General features: G+C 45.2%; 1 protein-coding gene across 1 annotated transcript in view; it reads right to left on the reverse strand.

Moving 5' to 3' along the window:
• Nucleotides 1–12081: 12081 nt before the first annotated feature.
• LOC145401020 (ferric reductase 1-like) overlaps nucleotides 12082–15560 on the reverse strand; it is a 73736-nt gene continuing 70257 nt past the window's right edge. Inside the window, exons 10-13 of the mRNA XM_080273392.1 lie at nucleotides 14639–14774; nucleotides 13970–14193; nucleotides 13630–13746; nucleotides 12082–13002 (exon numbers count right to left, since the gene is read on the reverse strand). Of these exons, the coding sequence (XP_080129518.1) occupies nucleotides 12871–13002; nucleotides 13630–13746; nucleotides 13970–14193; nucleotides 14639–14774 (609 nt within the window). The 3' untranslated portion in view covers nucleotides 12082–12870. The remainder of the gene's footprint in view (nucleotides 13003–13629; nucleotides 13747–13969; nucleotides 14194–14638; nucleotides 14775–15560) is intronic.

Below are 15560 nucleotides of genomic sequence, written 5' to 3' on the forward strand. Positions count from 1 at the left end.
GGCCCTTGCCAATCGGAGTGCACTCAATAGCTGACACTCTGTGGCTCTCTCTGCCAGTCGGAGTACGCTCAATAACTGACACTCCACGGCTCTTTCTGCCAGTTGGAATGCGCTCAATAGCTGACACTCCGAGGCCTTCTCCAGAGGTGGCTGTAGCTGAAGGGCATTCAGTGGCCGAACCTTCCCCCACGCGTACAGTGGTCGATGTGGCGGCACTACAGGGGTAAAACAACTGAGGGCGTACAGTGGCCGAACCCTCCCCGGTACGCACTGTGGCAGTACCGCAGTGTTGCTTGGGACTGACTCTGGATCACTCCCACCCCGAATCTGGTGAGTGCTGTCCCGCCCGCGGGGTCGTGTCTTCCACCAGCGTAGTTTCTGTCGGACCGGATGAGGGACAGAGGGACTCAGGACAGGGGGGCACCGATGTCCTGCTTGCCCCAGGTTGACCTCTCGGTGACCCGGCCCTCCGTGGTGTCCTCCTGGGGTGGTGGTGAGGCGGCGGCTTGGTGGTAGTGTGGGGGGTGGTGGGGTGGCCGGTCCGGCGGCGGCAGGTATTTCACCACCTTCCGTGGTGGAGAAGTCACGGCCCCGTGACTGGAGGTGGTATGTTGTGGTAGTGGAGGTCTGGTGGGCTGGTGTGAGATGGTTGAGGAGGCTGGCCCAATGGCGGGTGGTGAGGTTCGGCTCCCGGTGGGGGTTGAGGGTGAGTCGTAGGGACGATGGTCAGGTGGTGTGCTGTAGGAGCCTGAGGAGCTGGTGTGTTGCCTGTATCCTGATGCTGGGGCAGTCGTGGGTGCGCCTTGTTACCCTTTCGACCTTCATTTCGGGTGGTGGTGCTTGGTGTAAGGGCAGAAGCTGTATGCTGGCGAGTGAGGAGATCTTTGGGTTTATATGGGGGATGGATGGGTGGGAGGAGCATTTTCCTTTGGGGAATTGGGATTTGGGGAGTTTCCACCTTGTTTGATGGAGGGGGAAGGTGATGGGGGTGGTGTTTGGGGTGTGGGTGGCATGTGTTGGGGAATGGGGAGCAGGATGGGGAGGAGATGAAGGTGTGGGGATGTATCTAGATGGTGGGCGGGAGAGGCGTCCTGATCTTGTGGTCGTGGTGGTGAGGGTGGGCGTAGGTGGGGATGGTGGTTGGGCACGTGGCAGCGTGGGCTTCCCGTCATGGTTGTGGGCGGTTGTTGGTGGTGGTGTGGGGTGTCTTGTGTAGTAGGCATGGTCGGTGGGTAATGGGTGGCCAGGAGTGGATGAGTGGGTGGAGTTGGTGGCAGGTGGGGTTGGTGCACGTGGGGAGTTGGTGGGTGATGTGTTGCGTGGGGCGGTGCGTGGTGGGGTGCGGGTGGGGTGTGGTGGGAGTTGTGGTGGTGGTGGTTGTTTCCGTGGCGGTGAAGGTGGGAGTTGGTGATGGGTGGTGTGGTACGATTTTGGTGGAGGGCGTAGCGGGCGGTGATTGAGAGTGGTGGTTTGGAGGAGGTGGGGTAGCCGTAGGAGATGCAGGCGGAGGTGAGGTTGGTGAAGGATCAGAATCGGATGAAGGTTGTGGTGCGTCAGGTGAAGGTGAAGTGGAGGAGGGGGTTTGTGGGTATGGTGAGGTTGAGGGTGGGGTGGGGGAGGTGAGCGAGGAAAGAGAGGCGGGTGAGAGTGAGGAGGAGGAGGGTGTGATAGGGAAGGCGAATGAGTTGGCCGTGTTGGAGGGGAAAATGAGTGGCGGGGAAGTGATGGACGTGGGTGGTGCGGGGTGGTAGGTGGGAGGCAGTAGGCAGGAGGAGGCGGTTTTGAGAAGTAGGTTAGGGGAAGATGAGGTAAGGGTTCTAGGAGGCCTGTGAAGGGGGAGGCAGGCTTTGTGTTGGGGAGGAATAGGAAGGGGGGAGGCAGTAGTAGTGGAGAAAGTGGTGTGTGAGGTGGGAAGGTTAGTAGTAGGGGTAGGAATAGGGGAAAGCAAAAGAGAAGAGATAGTGAGAGGGGAGGTTAAGGAAACATGACGTTTCCCCGTCGTAGACTGGGGGAGAGGTGAGTTGGCCCTCGTCATTACGGTGGGATGCTGGGGCAGTGGGGGGGCGCCTTCTGTGCTTTCTTTGTATTTTCCTTCCCTGAGGCTTGGGGCAATCGGCGTATGGTGGGGAGGCTTGTAGGCGCCTTTGTGTGGTTTTGCTGCGCCGGGCAGCTATTAGCTGCTCACGGATGTCGTGGATTGAGCATTCGTGGCAGCAAGGAGAAAATTCCCACGGGTCGACGGCGATGAGATTCGCGGGGAATTGATTGATATCGCCGATGCGTTGAGGGGTGGAGTGGACGGCTAGAAAGCGCCTCATTAAAATTATTTCTTTATCCAGGCCTCCCGTTGGTTCATGTATAATAAAATGTTCTTATAATGAAACTGGGGAGGAACCTGAGGAGGTTGTGGAATATGAGTTGTTCCCGGGTTTTTGCGTCTGTGTCCGGGTACGCTGCGGTGACGAGCCGCCTACCCTGAATGAATGTGTCGTCCAGGCTGCCGTTGTATGTAAGGGCGTCGAGTTGCGAGAGGGCGACAACTCTGCCCAGTGAAGGCATCACTGCCTGTTTCACAGTTTGTTTGAATTGATCCCATTTTAGTCTCGGGACGATTTTCGGAGCTACAGTAGCAATTATTTTGCCCAGGTTGGGTAGTGTGACAGCTATTTTTTCTCTGTTCATGTCAAACCCAATGTCTAGGAGGGGTTTTACCATATCCAAGTAACATCAATGTCATATTGTTCAGGATTGAACTTTGGCAATTGGATGTGAGGTTTGGCTGCCATTGTGCAGGTTTCCCTTTTGTGTTCCTCTGTGCTTTATTCGGATCCAGAACCACCGCTGGCCACCAGTGTTATGCAAGGTGTTTTTAGCTCGACTTCTCGTGCCCAAAACACTCGCGACTGAGCGGGGTCCTCTTTCCGGACCAGAAATAAAACACTCACAAAGGAACAGGGCATAAAAACTAGGCAGTACACCTTAACACATCTATTACCTTATTTCAATACACTGTGACAATACAAACAAAGAGTTACAAGATATGATAGGGACAGGGTTACAGAGTTAACTTCACAATAACATATTGCACACCCAGCACAGGCAGAGGGTAGAGTTCTGTAATTATATCTCGATGGTGGATCGTAAGTTCAATATACCCGTATTGTGTCTATAGGCAAAATGTGTATTTAATACTCTCGACCTGATGCACTATGGGTGGAGTGGGCCAAGGGTTGAGAGAGTGAGCATTACTATAATGGATTATAGCACGAGCCGCGACACTCGAGGAAGTTACTTAGTCGCGGGGACACTGTTCACCGTCTTTTGGCTTTTCTCTGTGCTCAGGTTCTATGTTTGGGTTCACTGTCTTTTCTGTTCTGCCTGGAGATTTTAATTCACTGTGTTAATATTATTCTGGCCTCACTCTTTCACTGTCACTGTTCACTCCCGTCTCCGTGGTTTTTCTCTGGCACAGGAGATACACTGAAGTCAGTACTGACCCTTGTTTCCTGGGCTTAACACAAGTGGCGCCCGGGCGTGGGAGGGGGCTCTGCTGGGGAGCCCTCCTGCAGGAGAGTGGACTGCCCGGGGTTCCTTCGTCCGGGGGGTGCAGGGAGGCTCTCCCGTTTGGGGGCCTCGACCTGAGAGGCCCTCGTGGCGGAGCCTCGTCGGTGGGGTGCAGGGAGGCCCTCTGGACTGGGGGTCTCGACCTGAAGGGCGGCCCTTTGGACTGGGGCCGAACAGCTGCAGGAGGCGGGCCTGTCGCCTCTTCTTCCGGGCAGAGAGTCATGGGGGAGTAAAGCTCAAGTGGCTTGACTCGAGCCTGCCGGCCTGGTCTGGGAGCCTGGGTGCTGCGGTCGCCTTTAGTGCAGGGCGCCGTCAGGGGCAGACTGCGGCACCTCTTCTTTCCGGCGTCCGTCAGAGACTGGGACCGACCAGGGGTAGGCGGCAGGGCCGACACAGGGCCGCGTCACCACTCTGGTAGTACCTCAGGGGAACCACACCTGGAGGGAGTAAGAGAGGGGCATCCCATGCAGCCGAAAGGTGAAAGGCCGGCCGCGCAAGGGACCTCCTTCTCTGGGAAGACCTCAGAGATCACAGATGAAGGACGTACGGTGGCCGATCCTTCCCCCACACGTACAGTGGCCGACGTGGCGGTTCCGTGATCCCCGGGGCCTACAGCTGAAGGATGTACAGTGGCCGATCCTTCCCCCACACGTTCAGTGGCTGATGTGGTGGTGCTGCTCTCGAAGGAGGAAGAGGCAGATGAGGGGCACACAATGGCTACACCCTCCCCGGCACGTACAGTGGCCGATACCGGGGTCCTGCCTGCCCCACCGAAAGTAACAGAAGGACGTACAGTGGCCGATCCTTCCCCCACACGTATAGTGGCCGATGTGGCGGTGTTACTCCCGTAGTAGGAAGAGGTAGTGGATGAGGGGCGTACAGTGGCCGAACCCTCCCCGATACGTACAGTGGCCAATATCGCGGTTCAACTCCTGCTTCCTCATCCAACCGGAGTGCGTTCAATAGCTGACACTCCGGAGGTAGTACTCCCGTAGGAGGAGGAGGTAGTGGATGAGGGGCATACAGTGGCCGAACCCTCCCCGACACGTACAGTGGCCAATATCGCGGTTCCACTCCTCCTTTCTCTGCCAGTCGGAGTGCGCGTAATAGCTGTAACTCCGTGGCCTTTGCCAATCGGAGTGCACTCAATAGCTGACACTCCGAGGCCCTTGCCAATCGGAGTGCACTCAATAGCTGACACTACATGGCTCTCTCTGCCAGTTGGATTGCGCTCAATAGCTGACACTCCGCGGCTCTTTCTGCCAGTCGGAGTGCGCTCAATAGCTGACACTCTGAGGCCTTCTCCAGAGGTGGCTGTAACTGAAGGGCGTACAGTGGCCGAACCTTCCCCCACACATACAGTGGCCGATGTGGCTGCGCTACGAGGGTAAAACAACTGAGGGGCGTACAGTGGCCGAACCCTCCCCAGTACGCACTGAGGCAGTACCGCGGTGTTGCTTGGGACTGACTCTGGATCAGTCCCACCCCGAACCTGGTGAGTGCTGTCCCGCCCGCGGGGTCGTGTCTTCCGTCGGCATAGCTTCTGTCGGACCAGTTGAGGGACAGAGGGACTCAGGACAGGGGGGCACTGATGTCCTTCTTGCCCCGGGTTGACCTCTCGGTGACCCGGCCCTCCGTGGTGTCCTCCTGGGGTGGTGGTGAGGCAGCGGCTTGGTGGTAGGGTGGGGGGTCCAGCGGCGGCAGGTATTTAAAAAAAAATAATGATAATACTGCAAGACCTATACACTACCACACTAGCACGCATGATAGAGGGGAGGAATTTGATTAATTTTCATGTCTAAGCCATCAGCAAGAGACCCTCCCTCCACCCCACTCCCCTCCTTACCTCCCTGACGGGAAAGATGGATGATCCGACAGTGTGTCCAGTCCACTGCCATCACCCCAACCCCTTCCCATGCTCTCAACACACCCTAGAGAATATCCACAGCTGAAATTCACTGACATATTCAGCTCTCCAGTCTCTCTCTCTCTCTCATTCAGTCCAAGGATGTAATTTCTAGCATATTCTTGTTGACACCATATTAATTCAACTTAGGAAGGATCTCTTGTAGCGAAGAGGCTAATTGACTATATCTGACTCCTTATGTTTTGAAACTTTCTTCTAAGATCAACAAAAGCCTTTGAAAGGGATATTAATGTACTGTACATGTACTGTAATAAGTCTACAAGGCAAAGTGGTTAACAGTCTCGTATGAATTTTATCCCAGCTCATGGCAGATACTTTCATTCAGCTGAGAGTAAGACCCATGAACCTGAAAGTGTCCATATCACTGTTAACTCTCCTTTAATATTTTATTCCAGCTAACATTAGGCAATTAAGGTGAGTCACAAGAGCCTGAGAGTGTAATGTACTGTACAGTACAGGTGGATGAAGAGGTTGGCCATGAACAAGGTGGAGGTGTATGTGAAGTAGGATGGTGTGTCCTGAAAGAGGATGTCTTTACAGTGTAGGAATGGAAATGTCAGAAGGTTTGGTGGCTACTTTTAACAGGACACAGCACCAAGCAATACAAGAAAGTTACTTTCACTTGACAAATCTGAGTCACTCCCACAACTTGAACACTAATTCGTGGTTGTATACTATTTCCAGAGTGTTAATATTAAGGGATGAATGAGTCCCCTTGGTTACTGGTCAAAGCGACTCTCTAACTACGAGTACACTTGCACATCAACTGAACTGACAGGGGTTTGGGATCTTAGTGTATAACAAAAGCTGGAGAAAGATTGAAAGCTAAACAGGCAACAATACTCACCAGCTGGGAGATGTACAGATAAAGCCATGCTTACTAATCAAGTTATGCTCTGTTCACTTTAGCCTGGACTATAACTGCTATCTCTCTGCTTTGAATGTCAAGCAGTAACTAGAGATCAACATCAGAATATAGTGCTGGACATGAAGAAATGCCATGTAATGGATCCAAAGGTGTAGTATTATTCTGCCACTGAGCTGTAATATGAAATTAACAGCGTAATATGACATTCAGCATAAAGATGAGCTATGGATATGATGTAGAGCTATATAGTATTGTCTTACTTTGCCACTGAGCTATAGGAATTAAGGTACTGCAGTTGCAAAAGGAAAAAAAATATATACAGTATATAACTTTAATGAATATGCGGTACATACTGAACCTTACTTGTATGTTTGGTATACACATTTACAGAATGTCACTAAGTACATATACTGTGTGTGTGTGTATATATATATATATATATATATATATATATATATATATATATATATATATATATGTATATATATATATATATATATATATGTATATATATATATATATATATATATATATATATATATATATATATATTGTGTGTGTGTGTGTGTATATCCACAGTATATGTATATCTTTATATTGATTGATTGACTGATTGCATTTAGTTAATTCCTTCCAGCACAATGACTTATTTTTACTGTATTCTTGGTAATGCTTTATAATTTTATGACAAAATATGAACTGGAACTTGATGGATTTCCTTTTTGTATTTAATGAAAATTTCACTACAAGAGGTCTCCCTGAAGGTACATAACCTTGTGCAGTCATCTGGAGGAGGCAATAACCGACATTTTAAAGATGTTATAGTGCTGAAAAGAGTTAAGCATGACTGTAACCATCACAACCATATATTATAACCAGATCAGATCATGACACACTTAACTGTCACATCCGTTAAGCATACACTAGTCTTAAGGAATTCTGAATGTCTGTAAGACTGGCTAATCAACAGTTTAAAGAACTGAAATGTATGTGTGTGTTGTGTGGTTAACATATCCTTCATTCATCTTTTTTTACTTCATCTTATATTGTGTATTATCATTTTTTGACCATGGATTTGCTTAGAAGTTGATGGAAAGTGGTGTAACAGGTTTAAGTGAACAAGTTAAATAGTGATGAATGGATGTGTGTGTATTCTAATAGCAAGATAGCACGTGCACGTCTTGGGCAGGCTACTCTCCTGTTCAAACCCTATTTACTGGTCTTGAGATGTGCCCAATGTATATATTCGAACTAATTCTGAAGTATGCTATGGACAGTATGTGTATGAAACAACTGTGATAAGGTTCTGATGTATATGTATATGACCATCATGTATAGTGTTGTGGTTGTATATACTATAAATGTCGGCAACTGAACAGTCACAATGCACTGTCCTTCACTGTGGTTATTTTTTTTTCTGGTCTGTTCTTGCTGTCTTAAGATTTTATTCAGCCCAAGAGAGATTTATATAACTACAGTAGAGAGGTTATATATATATACAGCCTTCATTCACCCCTTCAGTAGTAGACATTTTTCACAAGTAGAATACTGTACTGTAATATAATCTTAAGGCAGCAAGAATAAAAAAAATATATATATATTGTATATCACTGTCTTGAAGGGGTTCACATCCTTGTATTCACATAAGAACTGCATAACAAAGGACAAGAACAGAGTTAGTGCTTCTACTAATCACACAACAGAAGTTGAACACTAGCCTATTGCAAGCTATATACATGGTACTGAAGGCTTGTAAACAAAAATAAGTTTATGGACATCTCATAAATGTGTGTCAGTCCAGTATAAAGTTCACTGAGATTTCTGTATGTTGTTTCTCTGATGGACGGACTTGCTAATTACTTCAATGCCTTTATTCCAGTCCAATGACATATTTTTTAAAGCTTAATAATGCTACCACCAAATGATTTTCTTCAGTTTAGAAGGAACATCTTGCAGTGTTGGGGTTAGTGAAGCCTACATCTAACCCCACCAGTCTGAAAAGTCTCTTCCGAGCTGAGTAAAATTGTTTTGAGATAGGAAGACTAAAATAACATGTCATCAGACTGAAGGCATTAAAATGTCTATGATCTATTTGATTCAAGAACAAGTTTCTATCCTGATATGTGAATGCTTTTTAAAAACTGTTAAGAGCACTGTACAAAGCTAAACTATGTACCAGGTACAGTGGGCTCACACAGTGCATGAGTGGATGGGTGGTGCATGACCTCACGCACTGTGATTTCGAGTACTGTGAATACATAATCTTATGGGGCGGGACCCCCTCAAGCCTTTATATTTTTTTAACCTTTGAGATATAGTAAAGGCAAAATTTTTAAGACATACACTACTGATACAGCTAAAATAACAAAAATATGGTCAGTCACCTTAAAAACGGTAAATGACAGGCCTGATGGACTTAAATAGCAGGGGTTCCAAGGCATGGCAACAAACTTAGAGTGACCCTGCCGCCCCGTCCGCACCACACGTGTTTAACTGTTGCCAGTACTGTATTCCTCACTCTGACGAAGAAATTTACGGCCAATCGAATGTTATATTTTTTCCAGAATACAGCAAGTCATTATGGTGGGGGTTGCAGGTGGTGAAGCATGTCAAGTGGGGCTGTGAAGGTGGAGGGGGAGGTGGTTGATGAGTCAGGTGGGGCAGTGGAGGTGGGGGGGACTGCAGCAGGTGAGTCAGAGGAGGTGGTGAGGGGAGGATCCTCCATCTCCTCCTCACTAATGCTCACATTTTCAGCAATTTCCTTTATCTCTTCTTGCTTTTCTGTTTCATTCCTCATATTGTTATGGACGTATTTGCAGTATAACAACTTGGCATTCGCAAAATAAATGTTATTCAAGTGAATTATAGGAACTGGGTATCTATTCTAACTTACCGTTATTGTCAAAGTCGTTACTGGCGAGATCTTATTGTAGACTCCTCTTAAGCACCTTCTCCATAAGCCTCAGAGTCATGATGGACATGTCGTATGGGGAGGGGGGGGGGGCGCATAGTCTGGGAAAATGACGGTTTTGGGCCACTCCATGCCTCTGCCTCACGTAGTGTGGACTAAACTCCCGCATTTAAAGTTTAATGGTTATGATTTTTGGTCACTCGTGTACTATGCAATTCGTGCATTGTGATAACGCATACTGTGCAAGCCCACTGTATCTCTTGTCTTAATGAAGTAAATTAAAAAATGAATAGTGAATAAATAAGTGCAGTGGGGTGAAGCCTGGGTGAAAGTCATGTCCTTATGATGAACATTATGATGCAGCCTTTTTATTGCATTTTTGCAACCAACAGAAGATCTTTTTTCTTTTCTTTTTCTACATCAGGAAGAACTCCTCATATTCCATGGATAAGCCTTCACCTTTCCACAACAAAATGTCTTTTCTAAGCTAAATGAAATATAGGTATTTGGTTATTTTAAAAAATCACTATACAGCGCAGAAGTGCTAAAAATAAATATATATTAAGGTGTATTGCTGAGTTATACTGGCAGCTCTCAATCCAGTTCTTAGATATGCTCCAAAATATCACTACTTTTTCCATACAACTGGTGCAGTCAATTTGAGGAAACTGGAAAATCATCTTTATATGTAGTAATGGAACAGTAATGGGCAATTTGATCAACAGTTTACCCTGAACTGAGTAGCAAAAAAGTACGGGGGGAGAGAGAGAGAGAGAGAAAATACTGTAACTAGGAACTGAATGCTAACAGATTTTGTACAAGATGGAGACATAACTATTTAAAGCACTTGACTTTAAATGCTGCTTAATCCCTTTAGTTTAATTATGTGATTTTCATTTTACTCAGGCTACCACCAGTCTCTCTTTAATTTACAATGGAATTGAAAAAAGAAGTTACAATGAGGACAGGCTGTACTATCAAATCTACTTTCCATGCAGGCTACACCTCACAGATGCATTATAAGTGGTAAAAAAACTAAATACACTCTGTACAAATTAACATGAGAAAAATCTTATACATGTAATATACAGTTTATTAACTGTCAAGACTTCGTACCTGAAATTCTACTCTACACTCACCAAACAAACACAACACACGGCACGTTTACATTCAGAATCTGTTAGCAATGCTGTACTCCTGTAGGTATGGGGGGGATATAAAGGAGGATATGGTAGGTTTTAAGGTAAGAACAGTGGGTAAGGCAGGGCAGGGCATAGTAGAGGAAGGCAGGGTTGAGTATGGTTTAGGATACAAAAAAAATAAGGTAAGATAAAGGTAAGTAAAATAGGGCAAGGTAGGACAAAGTAAAACAGAGCAAAGAAGGGTTGAGTATGACATAGGGGGAGGGGGGGGGGAAGGAAAGAGAAGGTAAAATAGGTAAGGGTAGGGTAGGAATGCATGGTGTAGAGTAGGGCAGGGCAGGATGGGGTATGTAAATGGTAAAAGTAAGGAAGGGTATGCCCAGTGTTTGCCAACAAAAGGAATAATTTCCTTGAATTTACAAAGCCATGCTCTTAAAATATGTGTGCACTGTTGTGTGCTGACATTCTCATCAGCATTTACACTCCACATTTCCAAATTAAAAATAGTCACAACTCAAAAACACCCATGTTATACCCTGACACTTTAATATGACTCAAAAAAAAGGTATGTACTGTACAGTTAGTTTTCATCATAAGGCAGGCTCATGCTCCAGAATTCAACATTTATTACCAGTACAGTACTGCATTGTAAACTGGGGAAACTCACAAATTGGCTTAACCCCTTGAATGAAGTTTTGAGTTCATTTTTGCTACCTCTAGATGATTTTTTGAACTCTCAAGAAACCAGTTGAGGTTACAGGGTTGAAAACACTCTATATTACTCTCTTATCTTTTTCACAATCAGATTTTTTTTTCTTAAGCTAAATAAAGTCACCTGGAGGTAGCTCGAATAAAGTCATCAGATCAAAGAGGTTAAGAGACAGTAATGTAACATATACAGACACTTTTTATGTTTTTTACTGTGGACTTGATGGCAAACGAGAAGGTATGAAAAACTGACATAATAGGGGTAACTGTACTGTTAAAATAATCATACACATGAAAGTGTCAGTATATAAGCTGAACTGCCTTTAGCTTTGAGGACATTCTTTAGTGTCTTAGCCAGACATACAGATATAATCAACCTTCATTGAGAAATACACTCAACCCTCTGCTATCACTCCCGATTGGTCCCGAAACCGTGATAGCCGAATTGAAGAACTTATGGTAATAATTCTAATTGATGCCATGACCCCAATATTTACCCCTAAGATACCCTTTTTGTACCACATATTAATATATAATAGTCTAAAAATGAGCAGGTTTTATGATGTGATCACGATTCTTACAAATACCCCTCGCAGTTGATTCATTGATGTTATATTTCTTCCCCACACTTCGCTTGGTCTCACCATTCTCTATAAGTTTCACATTTCCAGTTTATCTGCATAACTTAGGTTCTTCCTCTTCTTTATTTCCCTGCCAGGTGCCGCAGCATTATGTTGGGTGATGGTAGGGGGACGGGGAAGGGGTATGTTGGCCATGGTCACATCATAAAAAAGGTTATTGTTCTCGCTGTCACTGTTCACGGTCTGAGGGCGTGCACTTGAATGGTTTGGCAGGCAGGAGACTCGGTCGGGTGGCCAAACAGCTCTCGGCTGGCGCTGACGTCACACAACCAATCATGGAGTGAAGCTTTTGTTGGCTGGGCGGAGCACTGGAGCCTGGCCTTTATGAATTTTTTAACATTTGCAGTGCAAGATAGCAGGCATTTAGTGCATGATATAGGTATTTGGGTAGTTTTTTACATAGGCGTGATAGCGAGATACACTACTGTATAGCGGAACCCGTGATAGCCAAGGGTTGAGCGTATATATTTTTTTCTTTTTGACCTTCACACACAGAGCCAATACATAACACACTGTACTGGTGATCTGTGTGATATTTTATGTTTTATTAACAGAAGTAAAAATATATTATTTGTAAAGGATGTTTTTTTCTTTAATCATCACAGAGAAAAGTACCATTTAAAAAGTAAGAATATATAATTACAGATAAGAGGTCTTCCTCTCAGTACAGACCCAACTGTGACCATCACCATCATATTACTGTCATAGTGGTGGGTCACGGAAACTGTTGTCAGTACACTGATTTGCTCAACCCCTTCACTACAAGGAGGTCTTGCATTATCCCCATTACTGCCATATTATTTTACCAAGTGTAGAGAAGACTCATTGTAGTGAAGGGGTAAGGAACAACCTCCACAGATTAACTCCTTTAGTATGGTGATGCCATTTGTATTTTATCTTTACTACTGCCAAAAAATGTGGCTTAGCAGATATAAAACCTCTAACTGTTACAGTTAAGGGGTTAGAACCAATCTCAAAACCCTTCACACCAGTGATATATTTTCTTAAATTTTCTACTTAGTACCATCTGGCTATAAACAGATGGATGCACCACCAAAACACTTTATGAAACTAAGAAGAAACATCTCTTAGTGATGGCACTAATCATTTTACTCCCAGAATATAAGTCCCCAGTCCTTGAGGTGTTCTTCCTCCACAGTGATGATGAGCAGAAGGACAGCTGTGATCAGGAAGTTGATCAGCATGTAGAATGCCAGCATTGCCTTCCGGAACCCTGCACCCTGATGGCAAAAAATAACATCAAGCACATTAACCCATCCATCCATCCACCATCCAACCCAATACTGCCACATCAGGAGTACAGTATAGGGACTTGGGGCTAGGCTACTCAGTCCAGACATTCAAGGCAAATTGGACCATTGAGCAGCATCATGTGAGCAATAAATTACAACCACACCAGCATCCAGATGGAGTGTCTTAATTCACTGGATCATCAGACATAAAAAATTCAACAAAATATTGCAATGCTTTCTCTAAAAGAATAGGAAAGTTTCTTAAACTGGTTTGTTTACAATTTTACCAACATTGTTTTTAAAAAATCCAGCCCTATGTATATTGAAACTCTTGATACCAGTATTACTTTTGTGTGGAGTCCTCTGTTTTTTACACTGTCAGCCCAGGTTGAACTTGTAGGATGAACATCAGGAAAGAGAAACACAGATATAAAAGACAGACAGATATGAACACAGACAAATGAGACAAGAAGATGATAGTCAGAGACAAGCTAAGACAGAGAGACATATGCACCACTTAGTATCAAAGATAGACAAGGGTTTATATAGACAAGGACCAAGTAAGATAGACTTGGACAAAGAAAGACTGATATAAACACCCTCCCTGAAACTCACCGGTGCATCAAGCCTCTTATTTGTGGGGTTCAGAGGGATGCGGCTGCCGTTGACTTCCTTCATGGGGTAGATGTTGTTACCTTTCTCAGCCTTGGAGTCACTCACACACTGCCCAATCTACAGGAGAAATGAATGGTATTAAACAGTGACAACCAATCCTTTATTTTGACACTGCCTAATCCTTATGAGAAGTAAATGTTAAAAAAGTAAATGAAGTACCTGTAAATAAAAACAGAAAGTAAGTAACACCCAATATCATATTACCTCCTTTGAGAGTAACAGGCCAGGGCTTCAGCCACAAAACAGATAACCCACAAAAACACAACTGAAAACAACTCACTGAGAGAATAAGATGAACAAGGCAGTGGAATGCAATGAAGATGATGAGGATAAAAGTGGTCCACTCGGGTGCCCCAATTAACTCTAGGCCAAAGAATATTGCTGTGATGCCAAGGATCTGAGCAGAGTTGCCAACCATCCAGTGGAGCCAGTTGAAAATGGGTCGGTTCTTGTGGTCGGGGCTGCAGCGGCACAGTGCCATGAATGGCTGGATGAAGCACAGCCCTGCAACATCATACAGTACACTGTTATTGTTGGTTTAGCCCCAGGCTTATCTCAGCATGAACCTGGTGAACTGCAAGCTGATATTGTCTTCCTCCTGCAGTCCACTATTCTACTTTTGGAGGATGGGGAGGGAGCTGAGGAACATTTGTTCAGTATAACTTGGCAGTAGAGTTACCCCAGTTATAACAGTGTCATCACATAGAGATGCCTACCCTTATCTAAGTGAACCAGGCATACCTAGCCAAAACTAACCTGACTCAACCTAATCTAAACTAACATGATTCAACCTAACTGAACTTGATTCAACCTAAATGAATTTAACCTGATCTAACAACCTAACCAAACCTGGCTCAACATAATAATACCTGATCTCTAACTTTATATAACTTAAACTGATCTACTGTAAGTTATCTACCTCAGCCTGACCTCCCCTAACTTAACGCACCTACAGATACGATGCCGATGATAGCATGGGGGTTGTCTTGTGGATCAATCTCGGTCCAACCACCAACGTAGTAGATGATGAGTGCAAGGGCAGCGATGGTCATACTCCAGGTGAGGCCCATGAAGAACCGATGCAACTGGTGAGGGCACAGAGGCAAATTTTATGTCTGTCTACTCCAGTAAAAAAAAAAAAAAAGGTAGGATCTCAAAATCATGTTTTAATGAAGCGTAAAGATTTACGATAAATAAAAGCACCAATATTAAATACACAGACTGGAAAACACTTGTAAAACCAACAACACAACTATTGAAAGCCTATAAAAATACAATTAAGCACATATAACCAGGTAAGAACAAATGAGGTGTCCACCAGTGAAAGGCCCAACACACCACCACAGCCACAAACCAAATTTTGCTAGATAATGATACAATATGGATAAATTATGTGATAGGTGGGGGTGCTCACCATCCACTCACTCAATGTAGTGCTGCTCTCGGGTGTCTGCCCTTTCCTCTCCTCCATTCTTCATTCCTTCCATCCTCTTCTGCCTTTCTTTCCTTCATTCCTTCCTCATCCTTCTGCCTACAGGTGACTTTACACTCCCTCTTCTGTCTTTCTTTCCTTCATTATTTCCTCTTCCTTCTGCCTGTGAGTGACTCTACACTGTGTGACAAGCCAAATGGTTTCCTGTATACCAGGAAACCGTTTACAACACTGGGTGGTAACCATATAACAAAATTTTGGCGCCTGGTGGTTTAGTGGGTAATTACAGTGCTCCAATTGGATTAAGCCGGTGAGGGTTTATATCCAAGGAATGGTTGGGGTTTATTGCTCATGTAATGTCACTCGGGGATGAGTGAGGCTGGTCACTCTCATCCTAAATGTCAGGACCAAACTTGCCTAGCCCCAGGCTCCTACGCTT

The sequence above is a fragment of the Coenobita brevimanus genome, chromosome 54, assembly GCF_032717465.1.
Source record: "Coenobita brevimanus isolate Jiangsu-jjx chromosome 54, ASM3271746v2, whole genome shotgun sequence".
Lineage (NCBI taxonomy): Eukaryota > Metazoa > Arthropoda > Malacostraca > Decapoda > Coenobitidae > Coenobita > Coenobita brevimanus.